Source organism: Podarcis muralis, chromosome 9 (assembly GCF_964188315.1).
Source record: "Podarcis muralis chromosome 9, rPodMur119.hap1.1, whole genome shotgun sequence".
NCBI lineage: Eukaryota > Metazoa > Chordata > Lepidosauria > Squamata > Lacertidae > Podarcis > Podarcis muralis.
The window spans coordinates 54,655,910-54,672,771 of record NC_135663.1 but is presented as its reverse complement, the minus strand read 5'-3'; the positions used below and the strand labels follow the sequence as shown (position 1 = coordinate 54,672,771).

The 16,862-nt window shown below is 39.6% G+C and overlaps 1 protein-coding gene and 1 long non-coding RNA gene across 5 annotated transcripts in view; one reads left to right on the top strand and one right to left on the bottom strand.

Annotated features, from left to right (window-relative positions):
• The first annotated feature begins 417 nt into the window (after positions 1–417).
• On the top strand, positions 418–16,384 carry NMU (neuromedin U). Of its 2 annotated transcripts, XM_028745147.2 has the most exons (10): positions 427–822; positions 4,758–4,816; positions 5,589–5,636; positions 5,809–5,868; positions 7,246–7,275; positions 7,391–7,441; positions 10,359–10,433; positions 13,921–13,974; positions 14,493–14,532; positions 15,931–16,384. In XM_028745147.2, exons 1-9 carry the CDS (start codon positions 609–611, stop codon positions 14,526–14,528), a joined length of 627 nt encoding a protein of 208 aa, XP_028600980.2. In that variant the 5' UTR covers positions 427–608; the 3' UTR covers positions 14,529–14,532; positions 15,931–16,384. The 2 variants fall into 2 exon arrangements, with proteins under 2 accessions (XP_028600981.2, XP_028600980.2); XM_028745148.2 differs by lacking the exon at positions 7,391–7,441 and having other exon boundaries at positions 418–822.
• LOC114604719 (uncharacterized) overlaps positions 8,312–16,862 on the bottom strand; it is a 27,556-nt gene continuing 19,005 nt past the window's right edge. For all 3 annotated transcript variants that reach the window (XR_013394265.1, XR_013394264.1, XR_013394263.1), the window contains exon 2: positions 8,312–10,412. This is a non-coding gene — a long non-coding RNA (uncharacterized LOC114604719). The remainder of the gene's footprint in view (positions 10,413–16,862) is intronic.

Sequence of the window (16,862 nt, the reverse complement as noted above, 5' to 3'; positions counted from 1 at the left end):
CTGGAAAAGACCCTGATGTTGGGAAAGATGGAGGGCACAAGGAGAAGGGGACGACAGAGGACGAGATGGTTGGACAGTGTTCTCAAAGCTACCAGCATGAGTTTGACCAAACTGCGGGAGGCAGTGGAAGACAGGGGTGCCTGGCGTGCTCTGGTCCATGGGGTCACGAAGAGTCGGACACGACTAAACAACGAACAAATTATTACTATTCCTTGTAATAGTCGTGGACTCCCCTCTGCTCCCTGAGGCGTCTGAGGTCGAAGTGGCTCCCACGCCCTGGGGGTGAGAACCTCCGCCCTCCCCCGGGGTTTCCAACGCCCCTCACGAGCCACCTCTTGCCACGGGCTGGAAGTCACTTACTCCCCGCCGTCGCCTCCCGCGCGCGGCAGATTATCCCAACTGCTCGGAGTCTCGCGCGGAAAGGGCGGGAAGGAGAGGCTGAGGAGGGCGGGGTCACGTGGTCGCCGTGAGTCAGGCTCCTGCCTGCCTGGCTTCCTCATGTCCGGGAGATTTAAAAGCCCAGGCTCCTCTGACTGGGAGCAGAGCGGCGGGGAAAGCGCGCGCGCGCCAACTCGAGGGGAAGAACGCCGCGCGCGCCAAAAGCGGGGATGGAAGCCATGCAAAGGGGAAGCTTCGCCTGCTGGCGGCGGCAAGAGCAGCCTGCGCCGCCTGCGGCCGACGGCGGTAGCAGCAGCAGCAGCAGCAGCAGCAGCAGCAGCAGCACCTGCCGCCGCTCCAACCCCAGGAAGCTGCGGTCTGGCCCGGGAACCGCCTGGGCTTTGCTCCTCTTCCTCCTCGCCTTTGGGGCGAGCGCGTGCCAAGGTAAGGGCTCCGTTTCAGAGCAACGTCTCTGCATTCATCAGCACAGTATTTCTTTCTGTTGGTTGAACTTCCCTGTAGAATGACAGATTCAGCTCTTACTGGGTTTAATGTTGATATTAAATGCCTTTACCTTTATTACTAAAGTCGTCAATTAATGCAATTTCAGCCAGTTATTTCCTTTTAATTACACGGTGAACATATTTCGAGCTAGTTACAGATAGGTAGCCGTGTTGGTCTCCCATAGTCAAAACAAAAAAAATTCCTTCCAGTAGCACCTTAAAGACCAACTAAGTTAGTTCTTGGTATGAGCTTTCGTGTGCATGCACACTTCTTCAGTTACCTCCAAAACAAAGATCCATAAAAAGAGAGACGAACCTCTGTTTTAAAAGGGCCACCATGCACGCACACGACGGTTTGCAGCTTTAGAAATCCCGCGCTGTTAAAGAAGGCAAAGCTTTTCAGCCCTTTGCAAAGAAGCAAAGCGACCCGGGCTTCTTTATGGATTCTGCATTTCGTTGGTGCAGCCTAGGCAGGCGGACACCAACAGGTGGCAACTCTTCCCTGGTCCACTGAGATGCTGGCAGACAGCTGCAGATCTTTGGTCAGGGAGAAGGATGGAGGGTTATGGTCCAGTTTGCTCTATGTATGCTGTGCCCGAAAATGTCTTGCCTTTGTGCCTGATGAGGAATTATGTGAAACTCAAAAGCTGATGTCGTCTCACGGCAGCCTAATACCATCCTATCCACCACAACAGTTTTATCAGTTTTGTCATTTCTTGGCATGGTATATAGGTCTGTTTGTAATTTATTGCATTTGGGCTTATACGAGACTCCAAGGCACGTTGTATGGAATTGTCCCATAAGGTGGTAGGTCAGATTTCCGCTGTCAATTTATTATAAAAATGATGTAGAGCAGATTTTAAAATCCTGTCCTGTAGTAGAAGTAAACCAGCAATAGCATTTTAGTACAGGTCGTTGTTCCCACTTTCAGAGTAAATTATGCGGCACATAACAGAAAGTCACCTACGTCTACTGTAGATTAGTTAAGATCACAGTAAATGATATGTCTAGCATTTTTCTGTTCAGCGCCTGCCTGAGCATCAGCACTTTACTGGATTTTAAACTAATGTGGGAGATAAATTTTGTAGGGAAAGTAGGATAAAAAACAAGTGTCCTTCTTTTCTATTCACAATCCGTTCTGTGGTTTAGACTCTCCCCTCCCTTGTTAAGCATGGATGGAAAATGTCTACTCTTTAATCATCCTGATTGCATGTAGGATGGGCATGTTAAAGGGTGATATAAACGACAGTGAATGAACATCTTAATAATAAAGTAGCTGTCAGTTTAATTTCAACTTGAAAGTTCAGAGGAATTTGTGCAGAGTATAGTTAGCAATCGTTTCTTCTATTCTAGTCCATTAGATTTACCAAAAGAAAAAGAAAAGGTATGGGGAAATGAACAAGAAGTTAATCCTGAACAAAGCTATTTATTTTATTCCCTTGACTTGAATGTAATACACAGATGTAGTTTGCATCTGTAAAATGAAAGCGTGAAATGCAGAACAGAATAACCTTCATTACTTGCTGTGTATTTCCATAGTCACCTTACTTATAATTTTGAAATCTTCATAAATATGGCAAAGAAGAAAAACATAGTAATCTAATAGTAATTTACACACTGCTATGCATAGTATAATTGTGGGCAAATAAAAATGTAAAGGAATGTTTTATTTCTGTCCTTTGTTTTCACATTACACACTGCAAAGACCGAAAGCAGCTAAAAAGTCAGAATAGACAATCTCTTTCCAAATATTAAATATGATTCTGCCCCCTCCAGTTCTTATTATCTGCCAGTGAAGATCGCTTGCCACATGAATTGGTAGTAGATATATTTCTGTAATAGCAATAAAAGTGCAGGCCACTGAAGGCAACAATTACAATTTTCATATGCTCTGAAATTTTCACTAAAAAGCTTTCCTTGTGGACAAACATTTAATTGTGGGGGTGCTCACCTGTTTTTACATCGTCTCAGAAAATGGAGGTATGGAACATGCCTTTGTAGGGACAATGTCTTGTTCTAACAGGAGTTTTGTATAGGAGCTTATTCATTTCTAACCAATTTGCGTAAGGAAGTATTTTTTTTTCTGACCAAGCTTAACGTTCCATTTTTTTTTAACTGAACAAAAAGAAAAACCCCTTGTTCAATAAAAAGTCTCCCTGTCATTTTATGTGGAATTTAACAGGGTGCTAAATAGTAAATAGAATTAGTGACAACTTTAAATAATACTTTTACAGTTTCAGAAAACTTGCTTGCTTTTTAAAAAAACAACAACTCTTTTCTGTGTGAAGCCCTCCTTGTATCTGAGATACATCATTAATATCTTTCATTTTTGTTCTTTCCGTAGCTTGAAATATTTAATTCTGAAAATGTACATGTTTAACTTACTTGCAAATTGTCTTGGTTTTGTGAGTTACATTGAAATGGCCATTGGCTACAAATAAACAAAAACCAGACCAATTGATACACTACAGAACTTTATATTCAGTGCCTAAATTGTTTGTGGTGCTATTAAGTGTTGAATCATAACATCATTCTCTTGTTTGTGACATTCATTAGTTTTCACTCAAATGCTCACACATAAAAGCTAGAGAACCCCATATTGATGTTGGCAATAGAGTGTGCCTCCAGGGGTGAAGTCAAACCACATTGCTTTTGCTCTGTTAGCAGCTCTGAAGCGACCTCTCCAGGGCACAAGCCTGGGCAGTGTGCATGGAGGTCCTGGGCTGCCCACACAACAAGACCCCCTTCTCAGCCTCACTGATGTGGTCCAAAGGAAAGCAAAACAATATGTTTGGCACCAGGAGTTGCTGGAAGGAGGTGTTACAAGTCACCATCCTTAGGGACTCCATTCTGGATTTGTTTAGGGTTTAGTCCTTAGCCTCTTCTTCTACTGAAGACATCCAGCAAGGCAGCAGAGGTTTAGGATCAGAGTTTTCCTTCTCCTAAATGGGCTACCTTCCCAGGTTGACAAGCCCCACCTGCCCCTTTACAGCATGTGCAGAAACCATCTTCTGGAATGTTGGACCCACCATTGGTCTCTCTCTTGTTTTTTTTTTTGGGGGGGGGGTTATTTACAACATAACACAAACCCCCCACCCCCCCAACACAGAAATCCACCCCCATCAGACACAAACATAACAAACAACAAACATAATTTACAGCAATACAAACAACCAAATAAAAGACTTCCTTTATCCTGTTTCTGGCATCCTTATTTACTTCATATAAGCTGTTTCCTTTATGAATAATTATTAAGATTTTTCTAATTATAACTTAAATATCCACAAAGTCTCCTGCAGACATTAATCGAAACAAGTCCAGGTATGAATTTTAGGGCACTGTTTTGTGAAGTATTCTTTGCATTTTCCCCATGCTTTTTGAAATTCTTGTCTAGTATGATCTCTAATTGCCTCTGTTAATCTAGCTAGTTCAATATACTCTAACAGTTTGTCTTGCCATTCCACTTCTGTTGGCAAAATTTCTTTTAACCAGTTTTTAGCAATTAGAATCCTTGCCGCTCCTGTAGCATAGAGGAATAATATTCCACCATTGGTCTCATTCACTCAATCCACTGGAACTTGTCTTCACATGCAGGGGAAATCCCTAACTCACCAAGGGTTTGAGAGCCATTGGCTTGCCCTCACCTGGTTTAGATGGCCACTCAAAGTTGTTCCTGGGGTGTGGCCGTTGTTGCATGCTGACAGCTTCAAGGAGCCACAGGTGAGAGCTGAATGCAGGTTGGGGACCAAAGGTGGACAAACTACCCCAGAAGGAGCATGGTGTGTCCCCCACCAGAGGTACTACCCCTCCCCTAACACCCCAGAGAACCCGTATTATAAATAATATTATGAACAGGCAATTAATTCTAATTTCCAGGTGCACCGATGGCACCCCATGTTCTACAAGGAGAACCAGATTTGCAGTTATCAAATGAGGTACAGTGAAATATCTTCTGTACTGTTTGTTTATTTTATTTTAGAAAAGGCATTTATCGTTATCATTATTATTATTAGCACACCTGCTATAGTTCCTTAAGAACAATATATGTTATCTTTATTTGAAAGGAGCAATCTGCTTTCCAATACAAGAATGGCATGGTAAGGGGCTGTCGGCAATGTGAGATAGTGTGTGCAACACACTTCCACGGTGCAGATTGAAGGAGCACAAGTGACGCTTTAGAACAGCTGTGGCTGAATATTGCCAGTAAAAGAGCTTGTATCCTGACAAGGTTTAACAAGACTAATGTCCATGCTTTCAGGAATTAGGCTCTTAGCTCTTTTCAGGCTTAAACCTTTACTCTGGTTAGATTTTGTTGTTGTTAAGATGGGTCTTAATATTAGCGTTAAAAGTTCTGTTCTCTGATCCGTCAGATAAGATCTGGCTAGTGTCTCTCATGGACAGACTTCTCATGTGTATTACACAGGACTTGGTGTTGCCAAATGCTCCTAATCTTATGCTAAAATGCTTGAGTGAGCTCTGAGTTGCTGTTTCGTGAAGCCTTGTCACAACGTTGGGTGCAAACTCCTCTTTAGGAAGGGGTGTCCAGTTGTCCGGCTTTCTGAGGGGTGGTGGTGGTGGTAAGCCTTCGTTCTCTGTCAACTTAATATTAAAAATGATGGGACCTCACATAAAACTCAACCTCTTATTTTACTATTTTGCTTCTTTTTCAATCCTATGCTATGTTTGCTCTCTTGTCTATATTTACAGATAGATGATGTGTGCTCTACTTACCTGGTCAGGGATACTCCATCTCAGGTCAGTCCAGTATAATAATAATAATAATAATAATAATAATAATAATAATAATAATAATAAATATAAATAAATAAATAAATAAATACAAATATGCTAAATTTGTCAAAGTAGGTGCTATTGCTTCATTTATCACGTCCCTCAGATTCTTCTTCTCTCTCCCCCCCCCCTTTAGTCCTCTAATACATTGGAAGAACTTTGCTATATGATTCTGGAACTTCTACACAAAGCTCAGGTAAATTCACTTAACGTTTTATTTCCGAAACATGGCTGCCAGCATATTTTGTACAGTGTAGGGCATTGCAATTGTGCAGTTCAGTGTATAATAAATACTGATACAATTCTCAGCTTTGTGGCTCTCTGGCAGCAAGTGCTTCAGGGCTCTTTGCAGAAAACTAGGTTTACTTACACGGTAGCAAAACTGCTCTTTGATGTCTGAGAAGTAGTACAGATGCAAAGCTATGTGTTGCTGTTTCTCTAGAAAGTCTAATAGAACAGAATGTGTGCCAGCTGGCGGTTTGGAGTCCGCTATTACTAATCAATACTGTTAACATTTTGCAGTTGGGAATTTGTGTGTACTTTCAGCTCAATAATTCCTTGGTTGCTTAAAAACAGAACAAACCCTTAGTGGAAAGATGGGCCACTTAACCTTCATATGACTCATAGACTAATCTTGTGTCTCCCCTCTCTTTCAATGTTTTTTTGAGATGCTGGTGCCCTTGGTGTGCAATTTAGAATCTTATCTCAGTTACCACGTTCAATAAACAAGGTTTCTGGTGCTAGTGGGCTCTATAGGGCAGCCACAAAGATAAGCTAGTGTGTGTGGACGTATCAAGAGAGAGATATCAGAATCCAGAGGGTGTTAGCTGGATAAGATAAGATTTCTAGGGACAAGTCTTTAGTGCCCTGTATAGCTTGTTCTCCCCAGGACAAAATATTACCCTGAGGTAAGATGTATTCTACAATTATCCTTGGAATACTTTCATGATATAATTCTACTTCACATTGTAGTTTTTGTTATTATAATGGTAGAACTTTCTGAGAAAGTGTGCCATTCCCCGCAACTATTGCATTCTGTAAGAAACTGAAACCAAAACCAATAAGGAGAGTATGACATGCACAGAAATATTGGCAATGTATTAGGTGGAGTATTGTGTTTCAGTAATTATTCATTCTTGATTGTGGTTTCACGGCCCAAATTATCTTGCAGAATTATCTAATGCCATTGCCTGTCTCTGTAAAGCAGTTGTCGCATTCCATGTAGACTCAGACTTCTGAACCAATTGCAGTGAACAGCCAGATGACAGTTCTGGAGAAAAATATTGATTCCGTATGGTTTCTGTGGACTATAGCTACTGTGGAGAAGAAATGAATATAAAATACTTAAAATCTTAAACAGTTAATGGTGCAATCCTATGCATGTTAACTCAGAGGCAAATCCCAGAAGTAAATTTAATGGAGCTGAGTAATCTCAAATAAAAGTGCCTAGGATTGCAGACCCAATCAACAATTCCAAAGATACCAAAAACGATAAGTACTGTACCATGCTATTTTGTTTTCCCCAAAAGTCCACTCCTTGGTTGTTGAAAGTCTTTGCCAATTATTTCCACAGGAGTCAGATGAAAAGGACAACACCAAAAGAGTAAGCTCCTTGTTTTTTTTTTTTTAAAAAATTTTTATTGTGTGTTAACTGTCTCAAAAATCATTACATAGTAATCTGTTTCAAAGTAAAATCCACTTTTAATTTCTTTGAACAGTTCTTATTCCATTATTCTAAGACCCATGACACAGGCAACTCAGACATTCTGGTAAGTTGAACTGCCCATTCCCCTGTGAGTAAAGACAACATGATATTATCATTATCACTGGGGCTTCAGTTGATTCCACCTGATATTGATATCCTAATCTGTAAAAAGTTTTTAAAACCAAGAACCAATCTTGCTTATAGCCTAGTTACAACATATGAAAGCTAAATGTGAATGCCAGAGGTTCTAAATTTAGTAAAACTTGTATAATTAAAAAAAGGAAAGAAATGGATGCCGAGTGACAGACATATATGGAACTGACTAAAGACATATCTGAGGTAATCATAATCCAAACATTTTAAAGTTAAAGCCGAGTTAAAGCTAAATAGTCTTCTAATACAAATTAATGTTTTTATTCTAAAACGCAATAAAGCTAATACTAGTTCCTTTATTAAGGATTCCAGCTACAAAAAAAGATAGTGTGAATTCTAAAATAAATTTTTCTTCAGAAAGAACAGTTTATAATATTTCTTTTTGGGGGTTTTATCATAAACAAACAAACAAGAAATATCCTATATGCAAACATAATGGAATAAAATTTTACATAAGGTCTTTCTTTTAAAGTTCCACCAAAACACCAGTCACATACACACACAATCTGTCCTGTGTTTTACATTAAAGTTTGTATCTGTTTACTTACTGTTCATTTTGTAACATAATCAGTGTTCTATGTTTATTGCCACTGTTGTCTGATTCCTTCATACCAATAGACAATAGAATGGGTTTTTTGTTCCAGCATATTACTAAAATGTTATAAATATAGAAATATTTTGTAGCAAAAAGTGACAAAGCTGTCACGAATTTGCAATTTCTTTGGGGTTTATATCTTGGCAGCTACTTTGTGTCTTAATAATTCAATGTTGCAGTCCCATAGAAGTTGTACATTTTATTATGTTAAGCTTATCACCAAGTTTATACACCAATGGAAATTCGCATACATTTTAAAACATACATTAAATAAGCTGGGCTTTTGATTTCTCACAGTATTTGAGTAAATAACCCCACACAAATCTTTTGATAAAAGTAATTATATTAGAACCACACCTAACTCATTACAAAATCACAGAATAAGAAGATGCATTTTATCTTTAGCTTTGAGCCTCATGGGCGCAGAATAGACCATTATGCAATTAATATATTTTGCGAACAATGGTTATATATCTGCTGCATGAAATGTTTTGCATTTTTTAAACAAGAATATAAATGTAATATTTTTGAGAAACATTATGTGCAGTGCTGTTCAGTTATGCCCTGACCACTAACAGATGCTGCACGTATATTGGGAGCACTTGCGGAGCGGCTTATTCTGATTTGGGATTCAGGTTTGATGGGCAACAAAAATTTAGGCTTGAGGTTTCCTGGGGGAAGCGAGGAAAGCAGTACAGCAGAATGCACATAGACTGAGGTTGAAATCCTATACACCTTTACCTGGGAGTGTCCCATTTAACTCAGTGTGGCTTACAGACTTGTTTAGGAATGCACTGTAAGGAATGAAGAAGAGCAGGAGGTAAGGAAGCCCAGAATTGTTTCAACTGTGGCCAGCAACTGCTGCTTTTTAGCAGTATTATTATAATAATTATTTATTGAATTTATATACCTCCCTATACATGCAGGTCTCAGGGCGGTTCACAGAATAAAATCAAAATATAAAACCGCAAAATGCATAATCAAAATAAAAACAACAACAATCCCATAAATATCTACCTTGGCTGTGTGCCTTCAGACTAACTTAGCATATTGAAATTGAGTTGCCATTCAAGTATTTTGGCCTCACTGAAGCTTCAGCTTCAACTTTTCTCCTAAATATTGTACCTTGTATTGTGGAGGGCTTCTGGAAGGCGGCATATAGATCGTGGGGTTCTGTGTAGGATAAAGGGACACTACTCCTTGATTAATGAGGCAAGTTCTTCTTTGTGACCAAGACGAAGAATTATGTATGAAATGCTATTAAACAGATATGTTAGTGCAATGATTTCTGCATGCATAATATAAATTCCCCTCTCCTCTCTTCTCCCTATGTGCTCCCTGTGCCCTCCCCAAAGCCTTGGGGTTACATGCAGAACATATTTAGGGAGTATGTGTACATGCAGGTGAGAGAAGAGGGTGGGAAAGTTCCTTTGCAGAGCCAAATGTTCATGCACTACAAGATCTGTTCAGTTGGATGCTGCTTGGATTTATGAATTCTTCCTGGGTTTGCAAACTTTTCCTGTCTGGATATCTAGGAACTTGGCATTATCCTGAGATTGTTCACCTAGCAAGAAACCATAGGGAGCTTTATCTAATGTCTGTGGTGTTAGATGGCTCATGGCAACAAGCAGAGGCAGCTCATCCCATTTCACTGCCTGAGGTGAAACAGGAAAGTGCACACACTGCACACCACCCTCTTTGCTGCCCTTGCCAAAGCCTCGCTTACTGGGGTCACAGAGCTTCTGGTGAGATCTCATGAGAGCCCCACAAGAAGTCACGGAAGCCTCTGGAGGTACCTGTGTGATCTTGTAGGGTTCTTGTGAGATCTTGCCAGAATGGAGAATCCATTGTAGCCGCTTCTCCGGAGGCAAGGTGTGTGTCAATGGATTCTGCTACCTGAGGCCCTGACAACAAACACTCAGCTATCATTTGCTTTTGCAAGCAGTGCATCTTGCATACCCACGTCAAGCTTGCAACAAACACAGGAATGGTACTTGTTGATGCTAGTTATTTCCTCATCAAAGAAGCTTAACAGTGTGCATTTATGCAGGAAATTGCAACATCAGAAACAGCTATGGAAATGTCTAAAAGTATTGTCCCATCAAACGTCTTCCATCTTTTGCTTTGTGTGCTCTGTTTTTGAGTCAGTGCTGCAGTGAAGGGTTTTGTTTGTTTGTGTTTATACACCCTGGATTTCATTGTCTTTCATGTGTCTGTATTCATATCCTCTCAGTCGTCTGTCCTGCATCCTTTGCTGCAACTTGTTCCACAACTGCATGAGAGGAGACTGAAGAGATACAAAGCGGACGTATGTAACGATCCATTTTTCTTTCTAAAACATGCTGTTTCTTATTCTGTATCATTATACCGTCTTTCAAGATTGACTGATACAGACTTTGTGCTTTCTTTAAAGCACGGCATTATTCTGCATGTTTCCTCTTCAGAAAAGTTACGTGTATGCTGCTATATGTCATTTTAGAAAGATACATAAACTGAAAAAAATCTAATAATTGACCATTTTATACATCTAAACAACTGTATTATCTTTCCTTTTGAATGGCTGGATTTGAGGTTGTGCTATGCTGGTTGAAATTAAGGATTGTAATAATGTCGTTCAAAGGGCTAGTCCTATGTGGGGACAGCATCTTATAGGATCAGGCTTAATATCCTGGTACCAAGCCTGCACGGAACAATATTAGTGCTCTTCGGCCTGATCTTTGACCCTGGTAATAGCAGCAAAAGTGGCACTGTTGAACCTTGATTTATCCCTGCTAGTATTTTATTAAAGCCACGGGCAGTGGGGGAGGCAAGGGCTAGTAGAAGTGAAGTAACAGTGATCAGTCAGAACAGTGATCATCTTACTTGTCTGAATATGTGATTTCAGGCCACTCTGCCTATCATAGCCACCTGTAGGAGGCACAGACCTTGGTACAAATTTTAGTTTTGTCAGTATCCATTTTAATTTCTTGCACTAATTAGATGTCTCTGCCACAGCTTTGAATAGGTACTAGATTTCCTCGGAGCAAAATGCAAATTTGTTAGATGACTCACAGTCTCATAAGGTCCACTGGGAACAATCAATTCCACGCTATAGGGCATTGGACTGGGTAGATTCTTTTCTTTTCAAGGCCACTGGTTTCATCTAGCATATGTTTTTTTACTTGGAAAAGCAACTAAAGAATAGATCTGCCAGTAAGTTGTGAAATATCCTTTCTGAGATACTCAGCTCTATTACTTTGGACAGAAAAGTCCAGTAATTGAAAATCCAAATTTATTTCATTCTTAAAAGCAGAGCTGCCAGGATAAGTAAAGGTAAAGGGACCCCTGACCATTAGGTCCAGTCGTGGCCGACTCTGGGGTTGCGGTGCTCATCTCACTTTATTGGCCGAGGGAGCCAACGTACAGTTTCCGGGTCATGTGGCCAGCATGACTAAGCCGCTTCTGGCGAACCAGAGCAGCGCACAGAAACACCGTTTACCTTCCCGCCGGAGTGGTACCTATTTATCTACTTGCACTTTGACGTGCTTTCAAACTGCTAGGTTGGAAGGAGCAGGGACCGAGCAACGGGAGCTCACCCTGTGGCGGGGATTCGAACCGCCAACCTTCTGATCAGCAAGTCCTAGGCTCTGTGGTTTAACCCACAGCGCCACCCACGTCCCGCAGGATAGCTGCTTTTAAATCAAGAGAATTTAAAATATGAATCACGTCACCAGGAAAAAAAGAGAGATTAAAATTTGTTTTTGTAATGCATGCATTTTTGGAATAAGAGTGCCTTCTAGTTGCTGGCTAAAACAGCCTCACCAAATCACCAAGTTTGAATCTTCAAGAGCCAGCTAGTTTTCTGAGGTGTGATACCATAAAAAACACTGGGTGGAATATTGCCACATTCTATCCGTTTTTAAGATGCTACTCATTTAATTAAACTTCAGATGTATATGAATAGCTACTCCCTTCTTCCTCTCCTTTCAGAGCTTCAAATTCAGTCAGTTCTAATCCCATGAGGTACTGAAAAAACAACTAAAATAAGAACTATCCAACTCTACAATTCAATGATTCTATTTTGTCGCTTGCCTTTAAGAGGAGAAATCAGAACAAATGATTTTGTATGTGACCTACTAATAAATATTTCAGAACTCCTTTTACCATGTTATAAAGGAAAATGATGCAAACAGCCAATACATATTTAACACAATCACGGCCTGAGGTTATCAGATTTTGATTGGAAGCAGTTAACTAGAAGGCAAAGAGGAAAGCAATCTGCTTAGCACAAATGCTGAAACTCTGAAGAGAACACTGTGTCCAGCTGATAAATATTTGCATAATGGAATCAAGGCAGGCTGCTAGCATGCATTAACAATTTAATAGAAAATACCTGCAGTGCCCTTTGAGGAAACAGAAGACATACAAGATGTATTTGAAATTATTTTATTAATTAAAAGAGCGAGCCATTTTATAAGGAATGACTTACAAGACTGAAAAGGAGTCCTGCTTGTGCCCTTTAGATAATCATATTTGCAATTTATGTGTTGAATTCAATATTTGTAGAAGAGTCTTTAATCTAACAGGGGCCTCTGCTCATAGAACATAAAATTTTTGCCAATTCTCTTTCCCCCTGCTGCCCCCCCGTACCTTCAACACGCTTCTGGAGAGCCCACCAATCTTTAAGAGCAGATTTTGGGTGGGGGAGCACAGAATGTTGCAGGGGGAGAGGGAGTTGGCAAAAATCACTTTCTTTGTTCTTCATGTAGAGCAGTGGTTGCCAATTGGTGCTCCGTGGACCCTAGGGGTCCACGTAACCCACCCAGGGGGTCCTTGGCACCATTCACATAATAAAAACTACTAGGGGTCTACACTACGTAGCTAATTGGGAAACCAGAGAATCAAAAACCCTTCCAGAAATGGAATGGCACAGTTCAGTTCAACCCACTGCAAATCTGAATTTCACATTTTATTTGGCATATGCTCCTAACTTTTTAAAAGTCATTCAGTTTCCTTGCTACAGCTTTTGCAGGCATACTGATTAACTGCACTGCCTAGCTTCTGAGAATATTGTACCTAATATAACAGAGTGCTGGTGTGGGTGCTTTGCTATACAGATCACTTGCCTCTTATGCAAGGGTTGTCTTCTGGGAATAGCACATAAAGCCGGAATGACACTTAGTAAAACGAAAACCTTGGAATAGCCCCCACACGCAAAAAATCTTACCTTCCAGAGCTGGCAACCAAACATGTCTTACCTGCTCCCCTAAGCAAGGCAAAGAGCTTTTAATATCAATATTAATAGCTATTCTTATTGGGTTGTCTTCCTGCATAACTCTTTTTCGGGAATTATTTTCCTCCTTATAGATTGAGAAAAAGCTAAATTGTGTGTGAATATTTATTTGTTGCTCATTCATTAAATAATTAAAAAGATTTATGTATATTTTTTTATTATACCAAGGCACAATAATAAAGAAGCTTGTCACTGTTTCTCATTCCAATTTCAGACAAACAAAATGTAGTTTTCCACAAATCTATGTATTCGTTGAAGTAACTGACAGCTTTTGTTTGCCTATTTTTATTCCTCTTTCTAAACTGTCACCAAAAGTAGGCTGGACTCTCCACCCAACCCTGCCACCAGCCATAGCACAAAACCTAGAGATATGCAATCATTATAAATTAATATTACATTATTTTTTAATTTTTAAATAAGAAAATTCCCAATATTTCATGCTGTTTATGACCCCTTGTGTTGCAGCATAAATTGTTGTTACATTGCGACTCATGTGTTGTTTTGAAATCTATTCTCTTTTCAGGAAGAACTTCGAATACCTGGAGGAATTCAAAGTAGGGGCTACTTTATCTTCCGGGTGTGTATTTTTTGTTTGTAATATGCAGCTGATTTTGAAACAAACAAATTCAAGCATTTTAGAATCCACTTTAAATTTGTTTAAATTTTTGTTCACCTTTACATCTGTTCTTCAGGTGAACTAGAAACTAAGAGACGTGTGGTGAATGCGGTGGAAGTCTTTTAGAATATTTTAATTAGGATTTATATATTGTAATGTTTGAAGTATAAATTTGGTATTATTATAAAAAGTATTTTTTTCCCTTTTCCTTTTTTCCTTTCCTTTTATCTTTTGTCTCTTCTTTTCTAGTCTGCATGTTGGAAAATACGTAGACAAATGTGTTTACAGTGTTATGTATTGATTTTTGTTTCTATTTCTTTTTTCTTTTTATTTTCTTGTAATATTTAATAAAAACTAATAAAAATTAATAAATTAAAAAATGTTTAAATTTTTGAATCCATTTTAGTGGGCTACTCAGTTAAAATTCTTTTTAAAGCATTCAACAAGATACTACTTATCTGACATTATTTCTTTTCCAGCCACGCAATGGAAGGAGATCTGCTACATTTCGTTAAAATGGTATAAACCTTAATTTTTCATTCAGAACAGACTTTGAGCATTCCTTCTATCTGTACAAAAAAATGTCTAAAATCCACATTTTAAAAAGCAAGCAATAGAGTTGTAGTGCCAGGAAAAGTTGTAAATGAAAATTATACTATTCTGCTGGATGAAAGGGCCAATAAATGAGTAGATAAGGGTCAATCAATCAATATATACACCAAATGTTTTAGAATTTTTGCCATGCAACAAAAATGAAACCCCTCGCCAAATATTAAATCCAATGTATCTCTGTGACCCACCTCCTTACCCTTCTGAGAAGGTGACAAATTATGGTGGGAAAGTTTGATAACTTTGCTGATCTAAAATCATTGTATTAAATGGATCGCAAACAGCCAACAACATAACGCAGGTACAACAGGATCAGTGTTATTGTGTTAGAAATGGTCAACACTGAAAAAAGCATTGTTGTGTCATCAAAAATGGAATCTATAGCATGGGCTAAGTCACAGGCATGGCCAGACTTGGCCTTCCATTTTGGGACTACAGTTCCCATCCTCCCTGACCACTGGTCCTGTTAGCGAGGGAGGGTGAGAGTTGTAGTCCCAAAACATCTGGAGGGCCAAGTTTGGCCATGCCTGGGCTAAGATCTAGAACTGGCCCTACAAATCTCACATGGCCTAGGCAGAATTCATATGGCCAGGTCGGTATGCAGTTTGGTTATTTGTTTGTTTGTTTTATTAGTCACCTTATAACTTGAGATCCAACAGCATGTTATATTACCGTTTCCAACATAGCATTATGCTAGCAATAATACCTGCATTATTGCTGTGATGACTTCTTAGAATCAGGCTACCAAAATTTAAATTTAATAGTGACTTGCCCCCTTTTTAAAAAAATTACAGAGCAGATTGTTTTAAGTCCAGCCCCTGCCCACCTGAGTGCAACGTTGAATGCATTTAATGTATTCTGGGGACTGAGATCACATGGATCAAAATGCCACGAAGTCTCTGTAGGCTCAGGACTCTTGGGTCTCACAGGTCCACCTGGCTTCAACAGCTTGTTTCACATTGGTCATACGGTGCTGGAGGGAAGGGGGATTTTGCTGCCTTCATCTCCACTTGATTGCAAAGCTGGAGCCCCCATGCTCTACCCACAGATAGAACCAGCCAATGGGAGAGAGACAAGTGACGCACCTGGCCATAGTTCTCCTGGGCTGTTCTGGGCAAGACATGATTATTGGGTGGGATGTGTCTGTGATGGCAAGGGATCTCTTAAGACATTTCAGGAGTTTAAACAAGTTCAAAAATGGAACTTCCATCCCCTGACACTGCCAGTCTATATATGTCCTTTGCCAGGATTGTAACAATTTTTAAAGTCACTACCCATTATATAATTGAACATTTTTATCTTTTCCAGGATTCTTCAGCCTCGCACCTAAAATCATCACAGAATTGAAGACAAGATGGGCATTCTTTATATGTAAAATGCTCTCTCTCTCTTTCTTTTTAGATACTTCATCCACTATGTACATTTCTTATAATTAAAAAAATGCAGTGTAACCCTATGCATGTTGACTAACAAGTAAGTTTCGGTGTGTTTAATGGAGCTTACTCTCAAATAAGTCAGCATAGGATTGCAGCCTAAGGTGCAGTTGTTTCTTTCCGAAGTATCTTAAAATAATTCTGTTTCCTCATCTCATGTTCTTTGCAACTATGTGTGTAATAAAATTGAAAACAAAATACTGTTGGTGTTAAGATTGTTGCATGCAAAATACCTCGACCATAGCAGTATTGCTACACGTGGTGTGTTCCCTCTCACCACCTTTTGTTGTAAATAAAGACACTCTGTAGAGAGTTGTTTTTAATGAGAATTTTTCAGTTTTTAATGTCATACTTTCAAGGTTTGGGTCTTATGGTTTGCAATTATGGTTAAGTGCTTTCGTTATATAAACCAGCATGCTAATATCTAACATGAAACCAAATGGGCCCTTCTTGCATACTGTGATATTTCTGCTAGTGGAGCAACAGAGCAGTGGAACTATAGTCAATGAAATTTAGCAGTGGGTAAAACTTTCAAAGAGGAGAACGGGTGCCATGAATTAGAATCACATTTAGAAAGCACATCTAACAATAGCCAGTTATTCAGCTAACTGGATCCATTATTTCCAGAGGGATTTACCATAGTTTACTGTAGCAAAAACAAGAGCCCTGTGGCCCCTTAAAGATATATTAAGTAAGCCCTTTGTCATTGTGCAGAGCTTATTTTGTGTTAGGAGTCACCTGAGGGTTAGGCTTGGGGGCTGGGATTAGTGTTAATGACATAGCTGTTGAATAAGGTAAAGGTAAAGG

Coding starts and splice junctions, on each gene's coding strand:
- NMU (XM_028745147.2), top strand. CDS start 609: ATGGAAGCCATGCAAAGGGGAAGCTTCGCCTGCTGGCGGCGGCAAGAG. Junction 5,637..5,808: donor TCAGGGATACTCCATCTCAG/GTCAGTCCAGTA, acceptor CCCCCCCTTTAG/TCCTCTAATACATTGGAAGA. Junction 13,975..14,492: donor GGGGCTACTTTATCTTCCGG/GTGTGTATTTTT, acceptor TTTCTTTTCCAG/CCACGCAATGGAAGGAGATC.